Here is an 18,299-nt window from a genome sequence, read left to right as displayed (position 1 = left end):
GGCTCTTGAGACATGTCTCAATCACACACACAGACACCTACCTGTTTCACTCTGCAATATCCAGACTTTCAATTCTACAAGACTGTGAGCATAAAAGCACTCATCTTCCCTTAAACAGCCATATCGAACCTCATGTCGACATAAATCCAGCTGACACTGACCATGAAAAGAACGTATTTTAGAATATTTTACTGTTGTCTCTCGCAAAATGTGGACAAGGCACCTAAGATGAAAAGGGAGGGACATTTTAATATAATCTGCCATAAATTTATATATATATATATATATATATATATATATATATATATATATATAATTTCAAGTTTAGACTAGCAATACATTTTAAATCTTTATAAAAAATAAATTACTATATACAATTGTTGGATTGAGGGGGGGATAATTATTGGTTAAATCATAGAACACCTAAATCCATGTCACGTGCAGCTAAAAGTCAATAATACTTTTCTGTACTAAATAATTAATTTAGTAATTCATTTAAAAACTTACAGCAAAATTTACTAACAGACATTTAAAAATAGTCATTATCATTCAAAACAACAAAAGAAGAGGGAGGACTGCCTGAGCAGGTAATAGTCTGGTTTTATTTGGAGCTAAGAAAAGAATCTATTTTGTCACAATAAAAATCAGAAACTAGCAACATACTTATTGTCTTGAAACTCATGCTTTGTAACCGGGTGAGAACAAGAAGTAGAATTATCTTTATTTCTTTTACTGATCATTCTAGGCTTATGATCAAAACATTTCTGGAACAGACAGAGAAGACAAATTATCACAAAAACATAATACAAATTATAACTTTTTACCCTGAATATTTCTTAGATTCAATATTATTACATTTATACATTATATACTTATACCAACTAATATTCGCTATAATCTTTTGGATAATAATAGAAGCTGCCATTGCCAAGTGAATGCTTTAGCAGCACCTGTACTAAGTACTTTATACTTCTGAGTCACAAGTCAGAAACTATCACCAATTTTACAGCAAATAAGGTTTGGAGACAGCACCTCACAAAGGAATATAAATTCTCCTAGATGCTCCTGCAGAAGTTTGAATACAGTCAGGTGGACCTTTCCGTTGCCACCAAAGAAAGCCTCTCTACTGAATGCCCCTTTCCGCTCCAGCGTCCACACATCTATCTCTTCTTGGCAATAAGCAAACGTGCAGTGGCCGGAATACCGACATTCCTCCTCGGCAGCAACATCTAGAGAGACAGAGAATTCAGACATTTATAATGTGGGCCACTGGTTTTCCAAAACCAATGAATACTGAACACATTTAGGGCATCGTCTGAACTGTTATAACATTCATGGGGCGTTTTAAACGATGACACCCATGTTACTACCCAGAAATGGTATTATCTCTTAATAAAACAAAAACCCAGCATCATAAATACAAATTTTTTTCCAGACAGGGAAAAAAAGCCTTGATATGCTCATGTACCCTACCTAAGTTTAAAAAATCGTTTAGAAACCTTCAGAGTTTGTTTAGATGAAGTGGCTTAACAAAATAAAAATACTAAATCCTTTCTAAAGCAGTTTAAAGAACAATATATTTTCTTTCAACGCCTTAGTTCACTGTTCTGATTCTTAAAGTTTGAGACAGTTTCTGTTTAAAACCTGTTCAAAAGTCCTGTTTCCATAAACAGCTACAAAATATACACCACAAAATAAGTTTAAAACCAAGGAAAAAATAATATAAAAAAGACTAATGTCTCAATCCAATCCAAGGAACTTACCCTTAACTCTAAACATTTTTAGTAACAGAAATCCTGGGACTATTACAATAAATGCAGCATATCATTTGTAACACTAAGTAATTATAATACTACACACCTTTACATATATAATAAGGTCCTTCATAATTTGTTTTTGTTGGTCTGGGGCGTATTTTTTTCCATGTTTTATCTTCAACATTCTTTATCCTACCAATTAAAATATCTTTCTTACATTTATGGTCTATATCAGCAAGGTAAGTGAAATCCATTAACTTAGGGCCTGAAAAAAAGACATAAAAAGGATTGCTCATATGCACAAAAAGTATCATTTCATTTTACAGGCAGATGTGAACTGATTCACTGATTACTAAATTCCTACAAAAATCCCATTTTCATAATACCAAAATGAAAACAAGCCACTGAAGTAATTTTTACTTTTAAGGTGTTCAGTAAACAACACATAGTTCTATTCAATACCAGTCCTCTCAACATATATCCTTATTTAGGATAGGAATTCTGATGGCTCATAAAAAACAATATTAAACATAAATCTAAGGGGAAAAAATGAATCGGGGAATACAGTGTGTTTCAACTGAGGATAAATTGTGTTTAAATCACTTAATTTAAGGGTGAAGATAAGAAATAAACCAATATAAAGTACTTTGATTTCCATAAACATTATACCATATACTGGTCTTATAAAAAAAATTTTTGTTCTCACTCCATTTAAAAATGACCAAGTTCTTAAGCATATACTTAATACATACGTAAATAATTTCATAAAAATCTCAATAAGCTTTCAAAATCAGGTAAATATTCTACTGCATAAGATTATATAAAGAAAATTATACCAAATCAGAGAAGGGACTTTAAATTAGACTCCAAAGGCCCCAAATCAATAACTGTGGCTTCTTTAGAAAAGAATTCAAACAGGGACTGAAAAGTCAAACACCTGGTGTTTGCTACATGTATTTACAAATTCCTAAGAACTCTCAGATTACTAGTTCAATACTGTCTGCTGCTTCGGTTGATCCTGACCTGATTTTACAAAACAGATCTGACAAGCTTGTCTCAGTTCATGGGTTGCTTCTAGGGGATGTCTTGGGATCACTGATGAAGGTGGTTTTGTAATTGTACTTCCAAAAAAGTTTCCAAAGTCATTTCTAGGGTGACTTGAAATCCCCAGGAAACTCTCAGAAGCAAACAAACTTCCTGGTCCATTCATCTGCAAGAATGAAAAAAACAAAAAACAAAAAACAGCCAACAAATATTGATTGCACTCTCATTAAAGCGGGAAACAAATTCTTCTTTAGTCTATGAAAAATAAGAGATTCTTCACAGACTAAAGTCTGTATTGTTCTGTCCCTTAAAGCGTTTTATTTTAAAAGGTTTCTTAGAAATAAATAAATAAATAAGTAAATAAGTAAATAAATAAATAAATAAATAAATAGGTTTCTTTGTATATTTCCTCTATGTGGGTCTCTACACCCCTCCCCCACTTTTCCTGACCCTTCCTGAGTTGTTAAATGTAATAGGTAATTGTTCTGCTTCACAGCAAGCACATCCTACATGCCCTGATCTTATACAGTTGACCTTGAACAACATGGGGATGAAGAGGCTGACCCCACACAGTCACAAATCCGTATGCAACTTCTGACTCCACAAAGACTTCCATTGTCACAGCATCCTCAGGGGCTTGGTTGGGTCCAAGAACCCTGAGGATACCAAAATCTGAGGATGTTCTAGCTCCTTATATAAAATGGCCAGATCAATGCACACAGTCAGCCTCCCACATCCACTGACTCCCAACCTCAGTTCAAAAACAGTACAGGTATTTATTGAAAAAAAAAAACTCACAGTTCCAACCCGTGTGGTTCAAGGATCAACTGTATTTCCTTGTTTTGTTCACTCTGTGCTAAAGCCTCTTAACACTGTCTGCAATAGTGGTTAATCTGCTATGACAGATCCAGTCTTAAACACAGAGCACTTATTAGTGGATGTTCTAAAAGAGTCTTATCCTAACACTATTTCCCACAGCACACACAAAATTTTAGGGAGACTGTCTGGTCCATTCAAATAGCTCCGTTATTTAAGTAAAAGACCTATTTTCAATTTAACTGATGTATTTACAAAAGAGGAAGTGGCACTTACAAGTAAAAGGGAAGAATTACTGTTGTTAAGCGATGTTCCCTCTCTAGAAGTTGAGGTGGGCAGATCTAAAATAATAAAAAAACTTCAACAGACCTTTTCATTCTAATCAAGTAATAAGAACATCAGGACTTAGTAACTGACTATGGCTTCCCCCGTTATTTTCCATCCCAGTTCCTAGAAGCCTTCTTGCTCCAGATTGATACTCAAAGAGGGATATGGAGTTTTGCCTTTCCTCCAGAAACCAAGGATGTAAAAAAACCCGTAGATAAAAATGATTTAAATACAAAGCTATTTTCAGAGATAGAAACTAAGGCAGGGCTACCAAGTGAGACTGTTAAAAACAAAAAAACAACAACAACAAAAGTAAGAGCCCTGGCCTACTGGAGCTCAGTTGGTTGAAAAGTTGCAGATTTGATCACAGGTCAGTCTGGAGCATAGGAGAGGCAACTAATTGATGTTTCTCTCTCTCTTTCTCTCTCTCTCTCTCTTTCTCTGTCTCTCTCTCTCTCTCTCTCTCTCTCTCTCTCTCTCTCTCCCCCTCCCCCATCACCCCCCATTCCTCTCTGTAAAATCAATTAAAAAAAAAAACCAGCAGCCCAGCCAGCATGGCTCAGTGGTTGAGCATCAACCTATGAACCAGGAGGTCACAATTCATTTCCCATCAGGGTACATGCCCAAGTTGTAGGCTCAATCCCCTGTGTGGGACATGCAGGAGGCAGCCAATTAATGATTATTATTATTAACTAGAGGCCTAGTGCACGAAAATTCATGCACTCCTCAGCCAGGCCTGTGCCCTCTCACAATACAGGAGCCCTCAGGGGATGTCCGACTGTGGCTTAGTCCCACTCCCTTGCGGCTGCCTCTGTGGAAGGCTTGGAGCCAGGACTGGGACTGTGCCGCTGCCTCCTCCACCGCCTCTGTGGAAAGGGGGATGCCAGGACCACCATGGCTGGCCTGGCAGCACAGGCTTGCTGGCCCTGCCCCCGCCCACTGGTTGTTACAGCAGGTGGATCTGGAAGGTCGTTCCACAGTCTGGTCTAATTAACATATTAGTTCTTTATTATATAGGATGTTTCTATCTCTCTCTTCCTCTCCCTTCCCCTCTGAAATCAATAAAAATATATAATAAAGACTAAGAAAATAATTCATATTCAATAGGAAAAGAGCCTCTACTTTTGAAAATATAAAGCAAGAATTCACTATAACATAAAGAAAAATAGTTAGGTTCAATTATTTTCTTTTTCTTAACCTGCCACTCAATTAATTTCTCCCTGCCATTTGTCTTCCACAAATTTTAGTTTCTTCCATTGTCAATCTTTAAATCAATTATTTTGATTTTTCCCTTTAACCACACATCAATGCCTCAGAAATATGATGATTTATATTACTATTGCTGAAAATATTTATTAACCCTGGGATTACAGAAACAGAAGTCAGTCCAAAACTCAGTAATCCCTGTAAAACTAAGGCATAGTTTACTGAGCTGAGTGGGTGCAGCCTGAAATAGGTCTAATTGTTATTACTCTGAACATTCATCTTAAATTAGTTTTAAACATGTATTTGCCCAGCTCAGAATTTAAAAGGATAACTTGCCTTTAAGACCTTTTGGGGTAGACCTTTCTTGGAGAAAATGTTGAAAGTCATTTCACCTCCCAAAAACAATAGATACCCAGCTTAATAAAGAATCTTATTAAAAACCCAGTGCCACATACATTCCTGTTCTCCTTTGCTTCTTGATCTCTAGAATGGCACATTTAAGTCAAGGTGAATTTAAAATTGAAGGTTTTGTTTTTATATTTTCAGCTACAATGAAAATAATTTAAGTACAACTAACAAGGGTTAAATAATTGCCAAACACACGCAAAAATAAAAATAAGTAAACAAATAATTGCCAAATATCAACTGTCATTTTTAGAAAATGAACCACAATTGCTTACACAAATGACTGGATTCTTACCTCGTTTGGATTCACTCATTGAAAATGAACTTAAAGAAGAACAGAAATCTTCTAAGGATGAGGTCAAAGGTGGATACAACTCTGAGAAGGATGGAGGGGCATACCTCGCACCAATGGGCAAGGCGCTCAACAGAGACGCTGAAAAGGGTAAGCTAGGGGTGACACTGGCTGTCGGAAGGGGTCCTCTGACTAAAGCTGATGGCTGGGAAAAAAAAAAAAAAAGATCTGATGACAATCCACGGATCTCAGTTCCAAGTTAGCTGAGCTGCTTTTAACATTAGCATATATAAAAACAAATCAAGACACTGGGTGATATATTACATAAAGTTGAAATCAAAATCAAAACTCAGTAATCTATTCTACAGAGCTTATTGTGCACTGAAGAATGAGAAGTCGTCATCCATAAAACTTATTTTGCTTTAAATATCAAATGCCTATTCTTTGTTCAAATGTAAAATTTACCCTTTTCATAGATATGGTTCCAATAGGAGTTGAAGAAAATTGGCTAATTACTAGAGAGTATGTATCTTTTTATTTCAAAAATGACCAAATTAGCCAGTTATATCACCAAAGAAAGACAAAAGTAATTTTCAAGATAACAAATCCAAAGTTCAGCTGGTAGGCAATTCTGAAAATATCTAATAGGTTATTTTGCCATTTTTATTTTATTATTTTTTTTTTTTAAGTTTCTTATATTGCCTTTTCTTTTTTTAACAAGCCTGCCTTAATTTTTTGAAAGAAGTCACACTGAACGTTACCATAACAGTGTCATTAGTTTCAGGGGCGGAATCAAGGAGGTCATCTATTTCCTCTCCAAGGACCATATCTCCATCATCTACATAAGCTTCCGGCATTGTGAAGGGGATCTTTCCTCCATTTGCCAAAACTGTTGATGGCAGAGAGCTCTCTTCCACTTGCAGTGGCAAAACAGAAGTTAAGGGCATAACTGAAACTGAGGCCAGCTCACTTCCAAGGTGGTGAGGAAAACCAGATGCAGGTACAGAAACAAGAGGAAGTGCTTCTTGCCTTGGCGTTAATAAATCTGTAACGTAGACAGGAATGTACTCGCTCATTTTCAGTGTATATACATAATACCAATGTTAATAAACAGTAAGAGAATAGAAAGAGCAATGATAAAAACAAATAAATACATAGATACAATAGTAAAAGCAATTCAAATAAAAGAGCAAATGTAATTCTAAAAATAATTTGTTTCACCCAGGCATAGATATATTCATTTGAGAAAATATTTCCTTCTTTCTCAAAATACCTGGGCCCCTTATAGGCAGAACTGTTAAAATAGTGGTAAGGCCTTAGTGGGCATTCAATGACTGCTTACTGATATCAGCATTATCAGTCACGTGCAGGCTCAGACAGGAGCATAAAAGTGGTTTCCAAAATTATTCTTGCTTTCATACTAATAACCACATAGTAATCTCATTTGACAACTATAACACATCTCATGTCTAACACTGGCACTTTTCAGATTAAGATGACATGGAAACACATACCTGGCTCGATATCTTCAACAGAACAGTTCAAAGCCTAGAAATTAAACCAAATAATGAATCACAGTATTTTTCAGGATTCTAAACTATAAAGGAATCTGTAAACTTCACTGTAAGACATTCCCAATTAAGATCCAAAAAATAAATGGAACATGTAAATCTTTGCAGTGAGTGGTGCTATCAGCCAGCAGCACCACCTGTCTGTTCTGTGGGCCAGCATTTCTGACAGGTTCAGGAGCCAGTTCCAGAGCCACGAGCCTGGCCACCACTCACTCGCAACTCACAGTGGCCACTAGCATCCTAACAGCTCCAAGAAGACTTACCTATGAAAAAACAACTTGTTGCCGAAACCGGTTTGGCTCAGTGGTAGAGCGTTGGCCTGCGGACTGAAAGGTCCCGGGTTCGATTCCGATCAAGGGCATGTACCTTGGTTGCGGGCACATCCCCGGTGGGGGTTGTGCAAGAGGCAGCTGGTCGATGTTTCTCTCTCATCGACCTTTCTAACTCTCTATCTCTCTCCCTTCCTCTCTGTAAAAAATCAATAAAATATATTTTTTTTTTTAAAAATTGAAAAAACAACTTGTTAACTGTGTTTATCCCAAAGACTCCCAAAATTACTTACTTGGCCTCCACCACTTTTTCTAACAAAACCTATCATCTCTGAATACCCTGTAAAATGTTCCATCAGACTTCAGGAGATACTGGGTAAACGTGAAAGGTACTACTCAAAGTGCCTGCTTTCTTTTCACAGGCCAGGAAACTCAGGCCAATAATGTGTCTGAGAAATAAAAAGTTCTCAAATAAACACAAACTAAACATATTAAAAGCAAAACTACTAATGTGCCTATCTTTGCTTCTTCATTTTCATATTATGATTTTTATAGAAATAATAGCTTTACCTTGGTAGCCCTGTCCCCAGGAACTGATTTTAATGACTGCTGAAAGAAAACAAAGACGAGAACTTAAAAACAGAATTGACTCCAGGTTACAAAACAAAATGAGAACACCTGATGGAGAGAACTCGGCTTACCTCGGTTCTAACATATGCTTTTCTTATTTTAAATCCCAATTTCTGAGCTAGTTCTTGAGTTAGTTTTATTACATGTTCATCCTGAAACAAGTAAGAATATATATTTAATGAAGAGTTATATTTTACTAACTATGAAGATTAGGCAAAACTTATGCCTATCTCTCTCTCTGTCTCTCTCTCTCTCTCTCTCTGTCTCTCTCTCTGTCTCTCTCTCTCTCTCTCTCTCTCTCTCTCTATATATATATATATATATATATATATATATATATATATATATATACAATAGCAACTGTTGCAACTGTTTTACAACCAAACAACCAGAACGACTGGAACAACCAGACAACCGGATGACCAGTCGCTATGATGCTCAATGCAGGAGCTGCCCCCTGGTGATCAGTGCACTCCCACAGCCAATTTCCCACAGCTGGCCAGCCTCCCGTGGTCCCTTCCAGCTCAGGCCGGCTGCCCAACCTACCACGGACCTGATCTGGACTGGGCAAGAGGGCCCCGATCACCTTGATCACAGCCAGGCTGAGGGACCCTACCTGTGCAAGAATTCAAGCACCAGGTCTCCAGTATAACTTATAACTTACAAATTTATATAACTGTAACTTATAACTTATATTCTGTCAAAACATTTGCTTTATGAGTAATTAGTTCCAACTAAAGCAGGCTGGTGGCTGGTTGGAAAATTTAACTCTTTAGATGCCATATACCCACAAGGAATTAATAAAATGGTCGTGATGTAAACAAATGGACGAAAATACAAATCTCATACCTGAGGCACCGCTAAGGAGCACTTGGCTACTGCGTCATAAGCCTCTTTGTATCTTCCCAAATTACTTAGAGCCTTTGATTTCCGATACAGAGCTTTGCAGTTACTGGCATTTAAACCGAGGACTTTATCACAGTCTTCTATAATTTTATCAAGGAAACCCTGGTGTGGAAGACCAAATATAGTTAGCAATCAAACAATCTTGCACTGGTGTCTTCCTGTAAATAAATGCAAACACATTACAACCCCAGGCTATTACCCTCCTTTTAAACTCCAGGTTAGCGGTATTACTTTCCTTCTTAAAATTATTTTCAGTATGAGATTTCAAATTCATAAAAGGAGAAAGAATATCATAAACACCTATGTATCCGCTACCCAGTCAGACAAAGGTTACCATTTGGCCATAAAAGCCACAGGTCTTCAAGAAAGAAAACTTTCTAGACTTGACAGATGCCTGCAGGTGTCACTCTCTGTCCTATTCTCCTACCATTCTTAGTCTCCCCTTGGCGGATCTCATTAAAATGTCAAATGAAAATGTAACTCCCAAACAGCTAGAGATGAGAAAGGAACACATTAGAGAAAACAAAATAAATATCAATGAATGCTCATTAATAAAGAACTAGGTGACAACATGGGTACCTTTCTTATTTTCACAGCTAAGTTTTACTGAACGTCCATAGTGAAGATTATAGGCACATCAAAATATTGCTTTTTAAGAAAGCTTGTTAATTCTTTTGAAGGCTAACTACCATGTTTCCCTGAAAATAAGACCTACTTACAGGTTTCCTTCTGAGTGAAATATAAGCCATCCCCCCGAAAATAAGGCCCCCCTAGGCTAAACATGAGAGATTTAGTCCACTGATTCTGAAAGAAATGGAGTCACAAGAAATTCACCAGGAAATTCAGGAATTGGATTGTTATGATGTTCCAGAAGATGATGACATGATTGTCATTGAATAAATGAGTAAATTCTTGATACTGTAGGATTCAGTTTGTTTGGTTTGTGTTGACAACTACCGTACTACCGTACCGTATACAGGTAATAAATTTCCTTTATTTTCATTTAACAATAAATGTGTACAGTATTCTTCTTCATGGAAAAATAAGACATCCTCTGAACATAAGACCTAGAGCATCTTTGGGAGCAAAAATTAATATAAGACACTGTCTTATTTTGGGAGAAACAGGGTACCTTTTGGGTAAAAATCTATTCAGAGGACTGAATCTTGACTAAGAAGTGAATAATTAGCACAAGTACCTGACAGACACACTATCTCTGAACACTTGTATCTTATCTCCCTGGGCTGGTTTTAGTTTTATTTTTTTAAAGTGACACTCCACCCAAAGCATATTCAAATAGGAATCTTTATAGATCAGTAACTAAGAAACAAGTTACTTTAAAAATCCCTAAACATTTGCCCAAAGCTGATTTTTCAAAATTTCAGGCAACTCTAAAAGCAGTTAATAACATCTTTACTTAACACTGAAATTAGAGCCCAGCCTGTTTGGTTCAATGGTTGAGCATTAACCTATGAACTAGGAGGTCACAGTGTGATTCCCAGTCAGAGCATGTGCCCTGGTTGTGGGCTTGATCCCAGTCGAGGGCATGCAGGATGCAGCCGATCAATGATTCTCTCTCATTAATGTTTCTCTCCCTTCCTCTCTAAAATCAGTCAAAACATATTCAAAAAAAAACAAAACAAAAAAACATATACTAAAATTAGCCCTAGCGGATTTGGCTCAGGGGATAGAGCATTGGCCTGCAGATGGAAAGATCCCAGGTTCGATTCCAGTCAAGGGCACGTACCTCGGTTGCAGGAGGCAACCAATCGATATGTTTCTCTCACATCGATATTTCTTTCCCTCTCCCATTCTCTCTAAAAATCAATGGAAAAATATGCTCAGGTGAGGATTAAAAAAAAAAAAACACCTAAAATTAGATATTGACTTATTAATATACTATATTGAAACACTGTTTTAAAAACCACAACTCACCATGTTAGAATAGCAAGCAATCCGATTTATATGTAGTTTCTCAATGATTTCTTTAGGTATTAAAATTTCTTCAGACTTTGCATAATCAGCTATATTCAAAGCTTCCGTGTATTGGCTCATCGAGCCATTCCAATCACCTTCCCGATAAACATCATTTCCTTCATTAAAAAGATTTCTCACAAGAGCATGTAAATATACCTAAAAAAAGAAAGGTACCACTTGAAACCATTTAAGGAACAAGTCGGGTGTAAGTAAATTTTAGTTTTTGTACCTACACCTTCAGAGGAAATAATTTGACAGAGCAAGAAGTACTGTTGTAAGAAATTACAAAATCCAGGCCACTATCTCATTGTGGGTTTCATCTTGCTTGCTTTTTCAAGAGAAAATCCAGTTCTTAATTATTAAGAAAAATGCAGCAAAAGCACCCTGTAAATATTTGTCCATGTTTCCAACTCTGTGCCTGGGATACATTGCTACAGGTGGACACTCTAGGTCAAACAGAATGAGACGTTTAAGGCTTCTTACCAATATTTCTAAACTGCCTTCCAAAGGCGGTAACAGCGGGTATTTTTAGTGGTTTCCTTTACAGCATCCCACCAACCCTGAGGAGCATGTAGGCACTTGTGTGCCTGCAACTAAAAATCTCTACCAATTTCTAGTGAAAGTGGTTCCTTTTTTATTTGTGTTTCTTTGATTACCAGTGAAGTTGAACTTTTCCACATTTCTGTGGACCATTTGTATTTCTGTTTTTATAACCTGTTTGCTCAGGCTACTTTTTATTATGTAAGTATGTACATCCTTCTGATGTGCAGAAAAGTTTTTAAGATTCCTTTGTGTTTTCTATCACAGCTTTAATATTTTAGAAGTCCTTTCTTATCATAAGATCAAATAAATATTCAAGTCTTCTGTCTCATTTTGAGAATTCAGGTCTAAGTAGTAAAGAAATCTGGACAGATCAACCTTTGACAATCGAGGTAACTTCTGAAATGCCACTTAACCTCTTTTAGACCCCAGTTCCAATTTAAATGTAAGGATTGTAAACTGAATTATAAAGTAAATGGATTATTCCATTTATTTGCAACCATCATACTTCATGATTCTACAGCTGTTTGGAGGAAGGAAAGAAAGAGGAAAGAAGTAACTAAAATAAAGGAGAGGAAGGGACAGGCAGAGACAAAAAAGTGACAATTAGAAGCACCATGTCCCTCAGAGACACAAAACCACAGGTGAACTAACAGTCTTTAGAGACAAGAACCTGCAGAACTATCTCGCATCACTGACATGCCTTACATTAATAGATTCACTAATTAATAGATTAATAGATTCACCCCTGGCTCTTCCTATTACTGAGTCACACTTTATCAGTGTTAGAACTTTTTTCTCCTAAATAAAAGCAGAAGATTCTCTTTCTCCTTCTCAACATATTCTGTCCCACTTATTTTCGATGAAATGAGAAGTAGGCTAGAATTTTCAAGAGGCTCAAAAGACATATTAATTTTTAAAAAGATATATTAATTCAATACTATACTAAGAGAGAAAAAATATATAGGACAACTGTCCAAGTATGTAAAAAAAACAAATGTTGTCCTATATATGAGGGTCAGTATATCTTTTCTGTAAATGCTCAGATACTAACATTTTAGGCTTTATGGGCCATACAGTCTCTGTCCCAAATGCCATATTTTGTGAAAGCAGCCATAGAAGATACATGAACAAATTAGTGTGACTGTGTTCTAATAAAACTTTATTTACAAAAACAAACAACGGGCCAGATTTGGTCATCAAGGCCATAGTTTGCCAACCCTTGCTACATATTTACAGTTCACAGGCTACTGAAGAGTGTTTAAGCCGACCTTCCCAGAGTCATTACCGCATATTGTTCCTGTGTTCCTGGATATGACAGTGGTGACCTAAGAAGAGAAAACAAATTCATTTTAATTATCAGGCTCTTATCAGGATTTGTTCATCCAGAAGGCATCTTAAACATGAAGATCTATGAGCTTGCTGCTGGTTCAAAACATGTTTTAAAGATCTACTTCTCCTTATTCACACATAACTGTAGTCATGATTTAAGAAATCTAAAATTATTCCTTTGTCTTTCTTGACTAAGTACATTTTCTTCTCAAATCTACTGCTATGAAAAGAAGGCCTAATGTTCCACATGCCAAAAACATTTTAAAAATAGTACAAAACCATTAATACCATTGAACCCAATTTACTAGAGTGTAAGGAGAAGATTGTCACTTCCTGGGCAGCACAGAAAGACCTCTTCCTGGACATATCCACCCAAGCCACACCTGTCCCCTCACCAGCATGCCTTACAAAGGTCAGTCAGAGACTGAGCTTCTCAACAGAAACGTCTGATCACAAAAGCTCTGTGTTGACAGGTGTTCACTTTCATTCATCAGAACTGTTCTCATGAGATTAGGTTCAAATTCCTCAGCCTAACATTCCCAGGGAAATTAAAGGGTTTCGGCCCTAACAATCAGTGACAGTAAGATCCAGGTCAGCCCAGCCAGCATGGCTCAGTGGTTGAGTATCGCCTATAAATCAGGTCACAATTCCATTCTCGGTCGGGGCATATGTCTGGGTTGTGGGCTCAATCCCCAGTGTGGGGCATGCAGGAGGCAGCCGATCAATGATTCTCTCTCATCACTGATCTTTCTGTCTCTCTCTCCCTCTCCTTTCCTCTCTGAAATAAAATTTTAAAATATTTAAAAAAAAAAAAAAAAAAAGATTCAGGTCAGAACACAAAGAAATCAAATGTAAAAGAGCAAAAATTACTACTGGAACAAAATACCTAATTTCTCATCCAAATTAACGGGACTTGTGATATATAACTAAAGGTTTCTTAATCTCTGTGAAATGTATAGCCATATCAAAGTTAGTAGGGACACAGGTATGAATTAAGCTCTTACAGTATAAATTGTAGTCCTTCCTTAATGCTCTGCTGCCTTTTTCTTCTCTCCTCGGACACACTGGACATGTTACCCCACACATTCACTTTCTAAGTGAACAATCTGGAAAGAAAGAATACACAGAATTGCATCAGGCAGCACAACCTGTCCAGTTAAAGCACCCATCATTTAAGGTTATGTCACTGATTTGTTGTGAACGCGTCCCTCTATGCCGATGTGACTCTCAGTTCTCAAAGCCTTTCCTGTGCGGGGCCCGTTGTCCAGCTCACAGAGCAGAAGGTTCTTAGACTCCAGGTTACACAGCCAGGCGGACTGGAAAGGCTCCCCCAAGCACTCTCCGGGAAAAAGCCATTTCTCTCCCCTCCCTTCTCTCCTCTCCTTCAGCCTCAGGATTTGTTGATTCCCTTCCTACACGGCGCACGGACGCTGCCCTGAACAGTCCCGGCCTTGTTTTGTTCTGGAAGCTCTCCAGAAGTAAAAAGGTTTCACATCCGCTTGCCTCCGAGGGAGTCTGACTTCCTTACCAGCAGACTCTAAACCTGAACACTTATTTCGTTACACAAACTTCTGAAATAATCCTTGTTGATACAACTGATAAAAAATAAATAAATGATCTAGCCCAGCCAGTGTGCTCAGTGGTTGAGCATCAACCTACAGGAGGTCATTGTTCAATTCCTGGTCACGGCACATGGGGGGGTTGTGGGCTCGATCCCCAGTGTGGGGTGTAGGAGACTGCCGATAAATGTTTCTCTCATCATTGATGTTTCTATCTCTCTCACTCCCTTCCTCTCTGAAATCGATAAAAATATTTTTTTTTAAATTAGTGATCTAAGTGAATTTCCTTCCATTAGAATTTTCTGGAAAGTGTTTACCTTCCAGGTAACTGGCAAATGTCAATACGTGTCCTTGCTGGTAGTATCTAACCCACAAATCAGTGTTCGTTAGGGAGCTCCCAGCAAATCAGAGGACCGCAGGGAAGAGACTGTGATAAAAGAGCGTCTCCAATGTCCTAACTGGGGTTTCTCAAGCTCAGCACCGCAGCTGACGGATGTTAGCATCCCAGTCTCCAGCCACGAGATGCCAAGTAGCCCTCCCTCCCCCATCTCTTGTGACAACCAAAAAGGTCTCCACATGCTGTTAAAGGTCCCCTGCAGGGGACGATTGGACTGGGTGGGGCACATCACCCCAGGGTACAAACCCCTGAGATCTAAGCCTCAGGAGTCATCTTATCACATAAGCCATGTATTTGGACCCACGTGACAGATGGGAAAATGTCACTCACATTTCAAATATGTGGCTGAAATGTTTGTTTCATTACTGCTTACCACTGTGGTCTGGTCTTTAAATCTACCTTTTTCTAAGTGTAGGGGTGAGGATGAAGGTTGGAATGCCCCAAAGGCTGGCAGCTGGTACTAATTCTTTTTGTCTTTTAAATACTGTCAGCTCTAAGTACTTCAATCTCATACTTAAAGGTTGGTACTTCACTGAAGTGTTTACATGGAAAGGATACAATATCTGGAACTTGCTTTAAAATACTCCAGCAAACAAAAAAGGGAGTTGGGAGGGATATGAAACAGCAGAACACTGATAACTGGTGAAAGCACAAGGCTTTTTCCTAGGACTTGCTCTACCTTATAAGTTTGAACTCTTCCAAAATAAAAAGGATAAAAACCTCTTACACTGAAGTAAAATGGCATTATTTCTGGAATTTGATTTTGTTTTTTAACATATTTTTATTGATTTCAGAGAGGGAGAGGGGAAAGGGGGATAGAAATATCAATAAGAGGGAATCATGATCGGCTGCCTCCTACATAGAGCCCACAACCCAGGCATGTGCCCTCGACCGGAATCAATCCCAGGATCCTTTGGTCCGCAGGCCAATGCTCTATCCACAGAGCCACACCAGCTAGGGCTTGGAATTTATTTTTAAGATGGTCTAGCCCAGTGGTCAGCAAACTCATTAGTCAACAGAGCCAAATATCAACAGTACAACGACTGACATTTCTTTTGAGAGCTAAACTTTTTAAACTTAAACTTCTTCTTTTCTTTTTTTAAAAATATATTTTATTGATTTTTTACAGAGAGGAAGGGAGAGAGATAGAGAGCTAGAAATGTCGATGAGAGAGGAACATCAACCAGCTGCCTCTTGCACACCCCCTACTGGGGATGTGCCCGCAACCAAGGTACATGCCCTTGACCGGAATCGAACCTGGGGCCCTTCAGTCCGCAGACGGACGCTCTACCACTGAGCCAAACCGGTTTCGGCAAACTTAAACTTCTTCTAACGACACTTCTTCAAAATAGACTCGCCCAGGCAGTGGTATTTTGTGGAAGAGCCACACTCAAGGTGCCAAAGAGCCGCATGTGGTTGGAGAACCACAGTTTGCCGACCATTCAATGGGATCCTCAAACTTTTTAAAGTGGGGGCCAGATCACGGTCCCTCAGAGAGCTGGAGGGCCGGACTATATGAACTACTAATTCCTACTGTAACACCTCGGCTGCGCTCACTGCCCAAAAAACCTGGCGGGCCGGATCAGACTCCTCTGCGGGCCGCATGTGGCCCGCGGGCTGTAGTTTGAAGACCCCTGATAGAAGTGAAACAATGTTGCCAAAAATATGGGTAACTGCCCCTTTTAAACAATGGGAGGAATGTGTGAGTTCATTCAGCCCCTCTACTGGTACAGGTCTGACTGTTTTCATGATAAAAAATGTAATTCATACTTGTATGTACAAAGTTATTTAAGGAGGCAATATTTGTAAGAGAATAAGAGAGCAGATTAACTGTCTTATCAGAAAGGAAATAACTAAATGAAGCTGGAGAAAAAGAGGCAAGGAGCAACTACCCACAATATGACCCCAGTTTTTTGTTTGTAAAAAAAAAAAACAAAACTCCAGATGGAATCCCAGAAAATTACAGCAGCAGCAGCTGAATGGGTCTTTTCACTGAATACCTTTAAAACTTTTCTTTTGAATCCTGTAAATGAATTATAAGTATTCTTAAAAGTCTATGTAGCCTCTGAGCCCTTCCTTGGAAAGATGGCCCTTCCAGGCCCACTAAGGTGGCTTTTATTTTATTTTGTTTTGTTTTAAGCAGGGCCACCTCACAGCAGCACTTCAGAGCTCAGAGGCCCCCAGAGCAGCCTTGAGTCTATGGCAGCCAGGCCCAAAGGCTGGGACAAAAGCAGACACCAGTTCTCAGAAGCACTGTTCCCTCTTCAGTGAATGGCAAAACTCTCCCCACCTCTGTCCAGCCTGGTGAGAAATGAGTTTTGGTTCGCTGAGAAAGTCAATCTGTTCCTCCTATTGTTCAAAAGGGGCAGCTACCCATAAGAAGGGATGTCTGGGGAGTGATAATCCACCAAACTAATAGCCGTGGGGCCATTTCTCCAGCTAGTGCTGGGAAACCTTGAACCTGGACCTCTTAGGGACAAAGGGCAGGTGGCAAAGAGCTGACAACTCAGATAAGTGATTAAGAGGAAATAAGATGCAGACTCACATGAAGTATACGCTTCCTTTACATGTTAAAGATCTGGAAGCATAGTATCAAGTGATATTTAGACATATGACAGAACATGAAATGTTCTATAATTTTCCCAAAAAAAATATTATGAAAAATTTTACACACACAAATTTTAAATTTCTTTCCACAAGGCACACCATATACCAACACCGTACCTATATTCTACAATTAATATTTTGCTATATTGATCACATCTGCCTGTCTTTACCCATTTGCCCATCCTTCTGGCCTTCCATCAACCTGCATTATATTAGTGAGTTGCAAAGTGAGTTACATTTAATTCATCAATTATAATTCACCTCTAACCTCTTCAACATATTTATCCTTACCTAGAATTCAACATTTGTTAGGTTCCTTAATGTAAATGCACACATTTTAAGGCAAGTTTTGACAAAAGATAAATTCATGTAGCCCAGACCCCAATCGTGATATACAGTCATGGTCACTCCTCATGCCCCTTCCCCAGCTGGCCACCCACCAACCACTGTTCTGGGTTGGTTTGTGTGTTTTTTTTCACTGTGAATTAGTTTTACCTATAAAATAAGCCTCCTCCACCTCCCATTTTGAAAGAAAAATATCTATGCATTATACACCATCTAACTTTTGGATCCAGTTAAAATCTTGCCTCAATTTTAATGATAGAAAGAATTTAAGAATTTAATAAAGTTAACCCAACAGTCAGGTTTTTTTTAAATATATTTT

At 38.2% G+C, this 18,299-nt stretch overlaps 1 protein-coding gene across 3 annotated transcripts in view; it reads right to left on the bottom strand.

Moving 5' to 3' along the window:
* ZC3H7A (zinc finger CCCH-type containing 7A) overlaps positions 1 to 18,299 on the bottom strand; it is a 36,708-nt gene that overhangs the window by 10,854 nt on the left and 7,555 nt on the right. The window contains exons 2-16 of one of the 3 annotated variants that reach the window (XM_084881118.1): positions 14,077 to 14,178; positions 13,012 to 13,068; positions 11,159 to 11,356; positions 9,167 to 9,325; positions 8,389 to 8,469; positions 8,258 to 8,296; positions 7,362 to 7,395; positions 6,609 to 6,892; positions 5,851 to 6,052; positions 3,894 to 3,958; positions 2,781 to 2,967; positions 1,861 to 2,022; positions 1,033 to 1,229; positions 664 to 764; positions 42 to 223 (exon numbers count right to left, since the gene is read on the bottom strand). In XM_084881118.1, coding sequence (XP_084737244.1) covers positions 42 to 223; positions 664 to 764; positions 1,033 to 1,229; positions 1,861 to 2,022; positions 2,781 to 2,967; positions 3,894 to 3,958; positions 5,851 to 6,052; positions 6,609 to 6,892; positions 7,362 to 7,395; positions 8,258 to 8,296; positions 8,389 to 8,469; positions 9,167 to 9,325; positions 11,159 to 11,278 — 1,813 coding nt within the window. In that variant the 5' untranslated portion in view covers positions 11,279 to 11,356; positions 13,012 to 13,068; positions 14,077 to 14,178. The remainder of the gene's footprint in view (positions 1 to 41; positions 224 to 663; positions 765 to 1,032; positions 1,230 to 1,860; positions 2,023 to 2,780; positions 2,968 to 3,893; positions 3,959 to 5,850; positions 6,053 to 6,608; positions 6,893 to 7,361; positions 7,396 to 8,257; positions 8,297 to 8,388; positions 8,470 to 9,166; positions 9,326 to 11,158; positions 11,357 to 13,011; positions 13,069 to 14,076; positions 14,179 to 18,299) is intronic. The other 2 variants (XM_084881116.1, XM_084881117.1) reach the window with 2 other exon arrangements.

The sequence above is a fragment of the Pipistrellus hanaki genome (assembly GCF_964339955.1).
Source record: "Pipistrellus hanaki genome assembly, chromosome: 4".
Taxonomy (NCBI): Eukaryota; Metazoa; Chordata; class Mammalia; order Chiroptera; family Vespertilionidae; genus Pipistrellus; species Pipistrellus hanaki.
This window is presented reverse-complemented; position numbering and strand designations above follow the sequence as displayed.